This window comes from Typopeltis vanoorti, chromosome 23 (assembly GCF_054136105.1).
Source record: "Typopeltis vanoorti isolate ZY-2024b chromosome 23, IOZ_Tvanoo_1.0, whole genome shotgun sequence".
NCBI lineage: Eukaryota > Metazoa > Arthropoda > Arachnida > Uropygi > Thelyphonidae > Typopeltis > Typopeltis vanoorti.
This window is the reverse complement of record NC_143571.1, coordinates 30,100,184-30,113,365: the sequence shown is the minus strand read 5'-3', so window position 1 is coordinate 30,113,365 and position 13,182 is coordinate 30,100,184. Positions and strand designations below refer to the sequence as shown.

General features: G+C 35.0%; 1 protein-coding gene across 5 annotated transcripts in view; it reads right to left on the bottom strand.

The window, feature by feature from the left end:
- Positions 1–13,182, bottom strand: part of LOC150093725 (anoctamin-5-like) — a 276,581-nt gene that overhangs the window by 193,894 nt on the left and 69,505 nt on the right. For 4 of the 5 annotated variants that reach the window (XM_090413123.1, XM_090413120.1, XM_090413122.1 and 1 more), the window contains 4 exons: positions 11,204–11,362; positions 10,882–10,977; positions 9,041–9,091; positions 1,848–1,999 (listed from right to left, as the gene is read on the bottom strand). In XM_090413123.1, the coding sequence (XP_090269249.1) occupies positions 1,848–1,999; positions 9,041–9,091; positions 10,882–10,977; positions 11,204–11,362 (458 nt within the window). The remainder of the gene's footprint in view (positions 1–1,847; positions 2,000–9,040; positions 9,092–10,881; positions 10,978–11,203; positions 11,363–13,182) is intronic. The other variant, XM_090413121.1, reaches the window with a different exon arrangement.

The window sequence follows — 13,182 nt, the reverse complement described above, 5'->3', positions numbered from 1 at the left end:
CCCAGCCGGCATGAAATTCTGTCATGTTGTACCACTCATAGTCATCAACAGTAATTAAGTTTAGAGCTATCAATGCTATCAAGACATCAGAAAATGAACAAAGCACACAAACTGCTGCCACCTTGTTTTTCTAAATCTTGACTGATGTTTATGGTATGAAATAGTGAAATTTCACTACCCAGACCAGTTTAGTGACCTTTCCCATAATGCATAGCATTATACATGTCTGTTAGATATGTGCTTTGCATTATGGGATAATACTAAGGCAAGTGATGTGAAGTCATTAGCCTCTATATACAAGTTGCCTGGTCTTGAAGTTACTTCAGGCACAAACTTTGTTTGCTTACACTTGAATATAGTTCTTGGCATCTTTAATTTATTGAATGTATTGAAAATCCTAAATGACATAATACAGCATTTCTAATCTCTATAAGCAAAAAATAAATCATCAATTTAACAAAAACTTATTAAACAAGACTATATTTTTTCTAGAATTTAGATTCTCCTAAAATGAAAGAAATCTTTAATCATGTGAGATATTATATAGAATAATCAGCGATTTACCAAAACTATTATTCAGTAGCACACAATAACTTTTTGCTCAAAACAATCTAAGCAAAACAGATGATTTTTATTGTAGATATGATTCCATCTTGTTTACTGGAGGATCAAAGTAGCTAAAATTATATTTGGACTCCAGAAAAAGAATCTCACCAGAATTTTTCCATTTCTTTATCATCATTCTTCCTGCAACCATTTAATATAAAAGATGTCCTTCAATGATGTACTAGGTACCTTGATTGGAATGGGAGGAGGGAGAAGGATGCCACTTCTCCATATAAATACAGAAGTCAAATTATTCTCCAGAAGAGCCATTTGATAATACTCCATACTAGTCTTAACATTATTAGTTTATTAAGACAGTTGGAAATCTGAATAATTCTGATGCCAGTCTGGCAGGAAAGAGTGCAAATAATGGTATATGGAGGAAAGGGGAGCAATGACAAGGTATTGCTTAGAAGGAATCCAATATTTTCTTCATATGCAGAGTATACTTAACAAGAAGTTTATCTTTTCATGCTTTGTCCATTCTAGTTTTCATTCCTTCCCCCACCACCCCCAAATCAAATATGAATTTGACAGATTGATTGGAAATCAATGTGTCAAATTTTTATCAATCATCAATTTTTTTTAAATCAGTAATAAATTTTTATTAAACAAGCTGTCCACGCGGTTAGCCTAGTGGCTGTGCGCTTCACAACCATATGACTGGGGAAGGAGTGTCCCAGGTTCAATTCCCGTCGAAGATATAAGGAATTTGAGGATCTTCCTCAGCCATAGCCAAGTTAGCCAGTCTTGGGCGCGAGCAGTAGGGTTTTTCCCGCTAGTTTATCTGGCGTTTTTCATACTGCAAGCAAGCAAACAGGCCCTGTGAACACATGGATCTATAGCCATAAATACTTAACCCCCATAAGGGGGCTCAACTCGCCCCAATAGGGACGGGGGGAGAAAAGGGAGGAAACTCCATACGAATAAATAAATAAATCAAACAAACTGATATAACATGATAAAATATCACATTAAATTCATGTACATCTGTCCTACAAAAAAAGCAGCAGTGAATAATATTAAAGATAGTAGTATATAGTACTACTTACTATTTTATATGTGCATAAGAATGCATGTTTATCACGCCAGGAAGTGTCTTGTGTTTTATGCACAAGTTAGCACAAGACAAAACCAGGAATCAAAATTATTCATTTTACTACATATATACATTGTTTTGCTCAAATAAATATATTAATTTAAAGTGAACATAACAAAATATAAAACAATTAAACATTTACAAGTAATCTTTGTCCCTAGTATAGACAGTAGAGAAACGTTTATCTTTCCAGCAGAAGACACTTGAATTTGGATGGAAAAGATCACTGACTGACTGTGTCAAACCAGAAGATTTTTGATTTTCATAATATTTGGATATATCAAATTCTGGAACCTAAAATAAAATAGTTCATCTGTAGTAAAATATAATTGTGCTAGATTTACTACTTTATTATTATTAACTAAATTATTTAACCAACAACTTTTTTCCTACAAAAATGCTGCATGGGAACCTATAAAGAAATACATAACAGCATCAATGTATGAATGTATCCCAAAGGCCAAAAGGCTGGTGTAAAATGGATGAATGTGGAGTTTAAGCATGAAATCTGGAAAAAGAAAGTCCTTTGGAGGAAGTACAAGATGAATAATGGTAATCAGTCACATGAAGAATATAAAGAACAGGCCAGGAGGGTGACTCAGTTAGTAAGGAAAACAAAAGTAGAGTATGAGATTGAAATATTCTCATGCTCTACTTTTGGCAAATCAGGCTAAGAAACACCCTAGAGAGTTTTTTTTTTTAGATATGTGGCAAGTAGAAGGAAGAATGATCATGGAATGATGAAGTTAAGGGATGAAAGTGGTAGAATGGTAACTGTTGCAGAAGAAATTGTTGAGTATTCAGTGATCAATTTATAAGTGTTTCATCCTGATCAGGGTGGAATCATGAGAAACTCAAGTGTAGAGGACATAGGGGAGGATAGCTTAATTGTGAGTGAGCAGGAGGTATTTGAGGAAATAAATAACCTTGATGTTAATAAGGCGATAGAATTTGATGAAATATCACCACTCATCTTAAGAGAATGTTCCAGGGAACTGGAGTAGCATTGGCATGCCTGTTTAACAAGAGTTTTGCAACAGCACAGGTTCCAAGGGAGTGGAAGGAGGGTAAAATTGTTCCACTGCATAAAGGTGGTGATAAGGCTGTAGCTTCAAATTAGACCAGTCTGTATATCTGGAGTTGTGGTAAAGGTCCTGGAGAGATTGGTGAGAAGTAGGATACAGAAATGGGTTGATAACAGCAGTATTCTCTGTGGATATCAGCATGAGTTTGTTAAGGGGAGATCATGTTTCACTAACTTACTTGTGTACTATAACAAGGTGACAAATACTTTGGACAGAGGAGATGCATATACAGTGGTATACTTGGATTTTGCAAAGGCTTTTGATAGACTGCCACATGACAAGCTCTTAAATAAATTGAAAAACAATGGGATTGGATAACAGACGTCTGTGTTGGATCAGTGACTGGCTGTCAGATAGGTATCAGAAAGTTGTATATGGGGGTGCAGTACTTTGAAAGAGAAAGGTCACCAGTGGTGTGTGCCACAGGGATCAGTTTTGGGATAATTGTTGTTCAATTTGTATGTTAATGATATTGGGTTGGGTTTATCACTAGACAAACCCAACCCAATATCATTAACATACAAATTGAAGAGGACTTGAGTAGATTACATGAATGGGCAGGTAAGTGGAACTATCAGTTCAATGTTGCCAAGTGTAAGGTTTTGAGATTCTGTAAGTAAAGTATACACTTGGTGGGGAAAATTCAAAAGAAGCAGAGGAGATGAGAGATCTAGGAGTGATGATGGACCAGGACCTGAAATTCAGGGGCCACATTGCACAAGTTGTGAAGACATCACACCGAATAATGGCAATGATGCAGAGAACCCTAACATGCAGAAATAGAGAGGTTATGATTCCATTGTATAAGGCCTTGATCAGGCCTCATATGGATTATTGTGCAAAGATTTGGTCGCCTGGCTTTCATGGTGACGAGGATATGTTGGAAAGGGTACAGAGAAGATTCAGAAAGGTAGTCAGTGGTCTTTGGAATGTGGAGTATGAGGACAGATTGAGAGAATGCAAGTTGCAGAGCCTTGTGAATAGGAAGAAGAAGGGGGGGGGGGGGAATATGATTGAGACATATAAACTGGTCAAGGATTCTTGTGTAGAGGCTTAAGTGCTGTGAAGACATTATGTTGGAGGTTTAATGGATTTTTTACAACACTCAAAAAGAATTAAAATAGAATTTAATACTTCCCATATTTCGTCCTAGTCACTAGGACATCTACGGGGATTACAAAAACAATTAATGTAACATGCACGCAAAAACTTACAATACTAAGCCCAACCACGTGGGTGACACTAAAGTCCTATCTAGGTGGAGCGCCCTCTAAGGGCGGTAGTAGGTGGCCTGGAATGTAAGGTGGGACCTCTGGTGATGAGTGTTTCCCAAATCTTCGGAAGCTTAATGCAACCATATTTATTAAGATTTGGTTAGTTTCTGAGAGCTGCTGCTGCTGCTGCTTCTAAGAAAAGTCTCTCTCTTTCTTGAATTTGCTGTGGTCGAGCATGGTGGTTTTCTTCCATGATACTCTGTGGGTGGTGTCCAAAACATGGTCAGCCAAGCCTGAATGGCCATAGTTGTGTTTAACGATGTACGACTTGTGTTCCTCCAGGCGGATGGATGCTGATCTGCCTGTCTGTCCAAAGTACGCAAGCTTACAGGAACAGGGTACTTTGTAAACTCCAGGCAGAGAGAGAGGAGGGAGCTGATCTTTCGTAGAACAAATAAGGGTAGCAAGTTTGTGGTAGGGCTTATATGCTGTGTGTAGGTGATACTTTTTTAGTATCTTGACTATTTTTTCCAAAGTGCCACGGATGTAGGGTATGGTGATGGCATTTTTAAAATCTTGTTGACGAGAGGGACGGGGAATGGGGGAGGAATTGATTATTTTTTTGATACTGTGTTCGCTGTAGCCATTGGAGAGGAAAGTTCTGTGTATGTGGTTAAGCTCAGTAGTGAGGGCAGTTCCACTGGAACAAAGATTGTGGGCTCTCTTGGTAAGAGTTTTAATGATGCCATATTGTTGCGAGGGGTGGTGGTGGGAGAGTTTGTGAATGTATCTGCCTGTGTGTGTGGGTTTTCTGTATACAGTGAAGGCAAGTGCATCATTAGGCAGACGTGTGACTAAGGTGTCTAGGAAGGGTAAACAATTGTTCTTTTCCTTTTCCATAGTAAACTGGATTCTTGGATGTAGGCTATTGAGATGACTGAGGAAGGAGTCTAACGTGTCTGGGCCATGAGGCCAAATAGAGAACACATCATCTACATATCTTAGCCAGATAGAAGGTTTGAGTGGGGCAGAGTCTATGGCTCGTTTTTCGAAATCTTCCATATAGAAATTGGCAAGGGGGGGGGGTGAGAGGGGGGGAACCCATGGCGGTTCCCTCTATCACCCACAGAGTATCATGGAAGAAAACCACCATGCTCCACCACAGCAAATTCAAGAAAGAGAGACTTTTCTTAGAAGCAGCAGCAGCAGCAGCAGCTCTCAGAAACCAACCAAATCTTAATAAATACGGTTGCATTAAGCTTCCGAAGATTTGGGAAACACTCATCACCAGAGGTCCCACCTTACATTCCAGGCCACCTACTACCGCCCTTAGAGGGCGCTCCACCTAGATAGGACTTTAGTGTCACCCACGTGGTTGGGCTTAGTATTGTAAGTTTTTGCGTGCATGTTACATTAATTGTTTTTGTAATCCCCGTAGATGTCCTAGTGACTAGGACGAAATATAGGAAGTATTAAATTCTGTTTTAATTCTTTTTGAGTGTTGTAAAAAATCCATTAAACCTCCAACATAATAAACTGGTCAAGGGTTGTTATCAGGTAGACATAGAAGAGATTTTTCATAGAATGGGAGAGAGAAGTAGAACAAGAGGCCATTGCTGAAAACTGTATAAGGAGGGTGTGAGCAAAGGAATGAGAAGCAGGTTCTTTGCATGGAGGGTGGTTGGTGAGTGGAATGCACTGCCTGAGTGTATTGTGCATGTAGACACATTGAATCGGTTTAAGACACAGTTGGATGAGCATTGTATGCAATAGTGAGTACCTCCCATGATGAGTCTCTGACTCCATGGAGGTCGGGTGTTGATAATGATAATAATAATAATAATAATACGAGGACAGCTTTTAGATAATCTGCTAATAGTTATGCACTTCACAAGATACTCGCCTCATTTTTCCAAAAGACTAATATTTGATGATTAACCTATCACATAAATTAAAAACTACCACAGTTCTATTTACATTCATTTATTGATTTTGACAATGTTTTCACATTAAAAAACTATGTTTTTCAAGCACAAGAAAAAATAATTAAGCTCTTCAATTTTTATTTAGTACATTGTAAAATAGCATCTTAAAAAAATGAATAAATACTTTATTCAAAATTTGATTTTACAGTACTCTTACCTAAGTCTTCCCACAACTTTTTATTTACTTTTCACTAACTTATTAAAAAAAATAGTGAAAACATAATAAAATATTATTGAAAATTAATAAAGAAATTATTAAAAATTACATCGTATAAAACTTAAATTCGATTAACAAACAAATCTCTTTAAAGTAATTCATAAGAATATGCTTACCTAGAATAGTTATCCAAAAACAAACAACAACAAAACAAGTTATCAAGGACTACATCGATATTGAACCTAAAAATGTATATTAACTAAAAATCCTCAATAAGAAGCAATTGTTATTGGAAAAATAACAAATTCTTTTAATATATTAACAATATTATCAAAACTGTCACTTTAATTTTATGACATTTCTGTTGCATACTCCACAATTCTTCATTATTTCACACAGCACTGTTCTGTTTGATCTGATTCTTTGATAAATCATTTCACTTTCTTTTCATGTGCATCACACTCACAAACAACTGGAAGGAATGCACCTATTTGAAACCTTGCATTTATTAATATTAAAACTGCAACCCCCACTCATTTGCCCAAGCTAAAAGTCTATTCAAACCTTCCTGTAGAAAATTAACAACAGCACTACTCCTGATAATTCTAACTAACTTTGCACCATCGTCAAACATTTGAAGATCCCCAGTCAATCCACATGAAATATCATTAACAAATAAGTTAAACAGCAGGGGCCCAAGAAAGAGAATCCTGAGGTAGACCACTGGTCACCTTCCTTTTCTGAGACATGGCTCCATCATACACAACTTGCTCATATTGTGCAGAGAGTCAATCTCCAATCCATCTAACCAATATACTATCTATTTCTATCCTCTAAAGCTTGTACACCAACTTATGATGTGGTAATCTATCAAATGCTTTTGCAAAGTCCAAGAATATCACTTTATATGATTCTTCCATATCGAACACATTCGTAACCATATCATAAAACATAAGCAGATTACTAAAACAAGACTTGCTCTTCAGGTCTTATTCACAACTACATCCTGTGAGGATATCACAAAATCTACCATTTGATATACAAAGTTTTGATATATGTTTTGATATACAAAGGAGATTTATAAGAAGGCCATATGGTCTAGATAGATGGCAACTGTAAGCCCACAGTTACTTTCTGAATTCTGCATTCCAAATGATGACTTCATCTAGGAGTGTTTAGCCTTTTAACCTGACTTAGATAGGATCATTAGTGAGCATGGTATAAGGAATTGTCTCTGCTTCCTGTACCATTCCTTTCTTTCCTTAACTACTATTGTTCTTTTTCATAACGTTAACTTATGTTTCGGTAAAATCACAGAGCATATTAAAAGTCATTTTACTACAAAAGTTAAATGACAAAATTAGAGAACTGTAAGCTGCAGTTAGTGCAGAAATGTTGGCATGCAAATAGCAAGAGTTAATAGTCTCAGCAAAGTTAATGAATATTACAAATCATACAAGCAAACAAAATAAATATTCATAACTTAGTCGAACTTGCTTAGAGCTATCAATAAGATACCTTTATGTCTGTCCAAACTGCACATTTTCAGGCCAGTTTTCTTCTTTTACAGAGGAGAAAAAAAAAAGAACTACTTGGGGGGAGGGGGGGATATTATTAATATTATTAACCTCTATCTAAAACTGGCTAATTTTAGCCTTATTTTGAGGGCAGGGAGAGAAGTCATTGAAATTCCTCCTATCACAATGTAGTTAAATTCTAAATGTAAATATGTCTGGTCTTTCTAATGACTGTCATTTTTTTAATAAGAAAGTACATATATAAAAAAAATGGATTTCAAATTTTTTGCGACAATCATTTATGAATACACCTACAAGCATGATTAAATTTACTTGGGCATGACTGGTATTAAAAAACATGCTAACAAAGAAAAGAAACAAGTATTCTTTTTAAGGTCATTTCTTTCTTGTTTTTAGATTAGTAAACAGTCATATCTTGCCATGCATGGATGTGAAACTTAATTTTGCCTACGGAACGTTTATAAATCAATGCATGAAGAAATGATACACTGTAAAAGCATTTGAAATGAATTAGTACACTAGATAAGTAAATTTTATTTGTTCAAAAAATTTCATACAAAAAAGAAATTCAGTAGATCATTTGCCTACTGAAAATCATCGTAAACATTGCTATTTAAAAAAATAGGTTTATAAAGTTTACCCAATGAAAACCAAATCACAAAAATAGTAATATTAGTACATTAATTTGGTTATGATTAAAACCACTCAAATCATTAGAGTTTCAATTGTAATGCTGTGCTTTACACAGCAGTGGTCTCCAACCTCTCTATCCATTGGTGTCTTCTAAGTAGCCTACTTGAGATAAAAATAATTTCCACTAAAACAGTTATTTTAATTTGCAAATTATTTTCATTTCAGTAATTAAAGCAATGAAGCAGCTGTAATTATATAGCTTGCCTACACATGATTTTACTAACTGAGCTAGCTCTCCACATCAGTACATCATATTCTAATTATGAAATGACATATACAGATCATTGATGACCATATGAACAAAAACAGTAAATCAAACTTAAACATGATGAACAGAACTACACAATCCTATGGTGGTGGCAAATGAAGTTTATCTCAGAATATTCAGTCAAGAGGTTGCATTTGAGTGAAGAGCATTGGCGAGCAAATGTTTTGCTGATGCTCTTTGGCAAAACATTTGTTTTTTTCATCATCTCATCCACCAATGTAAAGGGATTGAGTACCACTGCTTTACAGGATAAATATGAACCTTGATAGAAATTTTCACATATCTATTAATAGGCTTGTAATGGATGCTTGTTAATTTTTTTTTTAATTCACATGAATGAAATATTTACAGAAATTATTATTATTAATATTTAGTTAGTAAAACACAATGCTTACTGTACGCATGCTTAATGAACGTGAGAAGACTTTTCCATCACGACAACAGATCTATAGGGAAAATAAATGTATTTAAGAATTTATTCCAAATTCAGGTGGCAGGAAGATGAGAAAAAAAAATACATGCAGTTTGTAATGCACATAAAGCAAATATTTTATACAAAATACCCTGAATATTATTCAATAGACAATTTTCTAAATAAAAAAAAAGCATTATGTATACCATCAAATTGCTTGAGAAACTACCAATACAAAACAGAACTACACAATCCTATGGTGGTGGCAAACGAAGTTTATCTCAGAATATTCAATCAAGAGGTTGCATTTGAGTGAAGAGCATTGGCGAGCAAATGTTTTTGCTGATGCTCTTTGGCAAAACATTTGTTTTTTTCATTATCTCATCCACCAATGTAAAGGGGGTTGAGTACCAGAGATTATGCAATTTTATAATGTCATGATTTTAACAGCAGCAGTATACTCTGTTTTACTTGGGAAACCAATAAACTACTCCATCCTACATGAATTCATATGTAGGAATGTAAAGAAAATTGGTTACATTTATATTTGTATCATTTTATGTCACTCAGGAATTATTTTAATATTATTATCCAAGTGTCTCCATGGAGTTCAAAGATGCCAGACATTGAGTGAATAATATTTAATGATTATTCGCTCAATGCATATCATGCCTGTCCTCGATCATTCACTGACAGTCCACCTGTAACTATGACATTCTACACAGGCAAATGAAGCTAGACTAAAGAAACAATTGTTGTGTGGCACAGCAGTCAGAAGAATGAAAGAAAAAGTGAATAGGGAAAGTATGAAAGTGCAAAAAACTGCAAATAAGGATATCATACTGTATGGAGATTAGATGATAAGAGGTATATTTAATGAGCAAGTGATGAAAGCATGTTTCCCAGGTGCAAAAATCAAGGATCTTAGTGACACTGTTAGCTTGAAGAAGGAAGAAGAAAATGTAAGGTAATGCACTTTGAGATGAAGAAATTACATACCTTGTATCATACTGATGCTACTGCATTACTGGAAGATGATGATGCCAGGCATTTGGGGGTACACTGAATAGAGATCCAAAGTTCCAAGGATATATTGCAAAAGTTGACAAAATAGCTCAACAGATTACTTTGATATTGAAGAACACATTGACAAGTAAAGATAAAAGAGGTTGTATCCCTCTTCATAAGCTTATGATTTGGATGCATTTTGACTACTGAGCACAGATTGTCACCTGGATTTCTTAGGAATGAGGTAGTGGTGGAGAGAATTCAGAGATGGATGACCGTGACAGCGGATGATCTGTGGAATGCTCCCTACCTATGAGGTTAGGTTGAAGACATGTGAGTTGCAAAGTTTAGTTAATAAGCAGTTAAGAGGGGATATGACAGAAACTTATAAGATATTAAAAGGGTTCTATAAAATTGACACAAAAGAAATTTTTCAATACATAATAAAGAGAGAGAGAACTAGTGATCACCCTTGGAAATTGTGTAAGAGTGTGGTTGTTGAGGCTGTGTAAACTAATTTTTTTTTTTTTTTTGCTTGGAGAGTGGTGAATGAGTGGAATAGATTACTAGAAGTGCTTGTGAGTGCCCTGACAGTAAATGAGTTTAAGAAGGGAATGATATATTTTGTGTGTATAAGGGATTGCGTGTGTGTTTCCTGCAATGAGTCTTCCCACTCCATGGAGATAACCATATATTAATAATAAATATATCATATCCATAATGCCTAAAGGTTAATCTCTTGGACTACAAACAGATTTTATAGTATTTCAAAACTAAAACCAGGTAATTACAGAATTCTTCATCTTTCATTGTTACCTCTTTCATAGGCATTTTAAATTTCAGAATTTCTCCATAGCGACTTAGTACTTCCCATGGGGCATGTATTTTGACAAAGACAACTTCTAATTCCTCCTAAAATAAAATAATGTTAAAAATTATTAACAGATGGTAATATAATATTTATGATATTATATTACGGCGAACAAACCAGAAATTTTAATTTTAGTACTTCAGTAATTTAGAATAATAAATTTTGGATAACATTTAAATAAAAGTTCTCTGAAATTAAATAAACTGATTTAAACAATAGCCTTATTTTAAAATGATTTAGAATATAGACAAAAGCTATAATTTATACCTTAAGCACATGTTCTAATTCTAACCCTTCCATTTTCAGGTTTTCTTCATATATTCTCCTTGCTTCAGCATGACCTTCTTTTATATCATGAGGAGATATTGAATAGGATAATATAAAGTCAATACGGCGAATTCCATCATCAAAGTACACAGCAGATTCCTAAAAATAACATTTTGTGAAATAACAAAGATAATTATAATATTTTAATCATAGCTATATATTATTCAAAAATATTTCAAATGCTATAAAAAATTTACATGAGAAAGGTCAAAGAATGAACATTCATGATAATACTGTTGATGCCACCTCTTGAGTTTAATAGTGCATAAAGAGAACATATTTAGAATACAAAGTACTCTGGAAGTCAAATGGCAGTGGAGTGGATACAATACTGCCATAGATTTCAAGATTATAATTGCAGTGAGGCTCTGTTGGCCTCACTGCAATTATAATAACAATATTTGCTGAAGATGCCAAAAAATTATATTCTTAGTTTAATCCTTCATCCAAGTATAAGCAAAGTTTGTGCAAGAAGTAACTTCACAACTGGGCTACTTGTATATAGAGGCTAATGACTTCACATCACTTGCCTTAGTATCTCTCATAATGCAAAGCATACATCCTTACAGACATGTATAATACATAGCATCATGCATGTCTGTAAGGATGGGAAGGATCACTATGATGAACAACCAAAAGACCAACTGAAACTAAAGCAAAAAGATGACTGATACTCAGGTGGTTAGCCTTATCTGAGTTAAATGCTTTGAGTTGGTCTTCTCTGTCTGGGATTGGTCTCCAGTCATCCCTGTAACTGACCATAAGACCACATTGAATTAAGAGGATGGAACCGATTAAAAAACCTCTCATAGCAAAAATAGACCAAATTTACCCCCCCCCCCCAGTGAATATTCCATAATGTGGGTGGTCGACACTGCTAAGCCAAAAATTTGATATCTTCTAGAATGCTTCTTTCTAAATACAAAAATCACCTGACTGAACAATAAAATTTCCACAATACAATATTATAAAGCAATTGGATGTCATATTGCTGGTTTTTCAAATCCATTTCAAATCAAATTCCATCTAACTTTGCACCATCAGCAAACATTTGAAGATCCGCAGTCAATCCACATGAAATATCATTAACAAACAAATTACAGTAAGGGGGGAGGCCAAGAGTAAGACCATGACCCTGCTTATTGGGGGTCTGAAGTGGCTTGGAAAAAATTCCATGTTTGATCCACAGAGTAGAATTTCCAGACTATGTAAAAAATAAATTAAAAATGCAAAAAAAAAAAAAAAAAATATATCATCATCATCAAATTCCTGCCATGTACCCTCAAGGGGTGTACAGGATATGATAGTACTACATGAAAAAATTACATCATTACTAACTTCCTATCTACAATTTTCTTCCAAACCAGTCTGCTACTTGTCAAGACTCCAACATTATCAGATCTTATATTTCTATCATCTAAGGCACTTTGTACCGTATCAATCCACCTATATCTTGGTCTTCCTCTGGGTTGTTTTTCTGCCAACCTGGCAGAGAACACTTGTTTTGCTAATCTTTTCTCTCCCATTCTATTTAAGTGACCATACCACCTGAGATTAGCTCTGCTAACGCATTCCTGGATGCTCACAATGTCAAGTTCTTTCCTAATATCCTCATTTTTAATATGATATTGCCATTGATGCCATCTGTTCACACCTCTAATCTTTCTCAGGACTCTCATATATGCGGTCTCTAGTCTTTGGTCAAGTGTTTTACTTCTGACCTAGTTTTCAGATCCATAAGTTAAAACTGGTTTGAACACTGTCTTGTATACAGCTAATTTAGTGTTCCGACTAATTTCTCTCTTATTAATGAATTTATTCAATTGACTTCCCACCATACCAGCTTTGCTGATTTTGTTGTCTATTTCTATATTGAATTTACCATCTTCACTAAAAATCGCGCCTAAGTAGCTGAAATG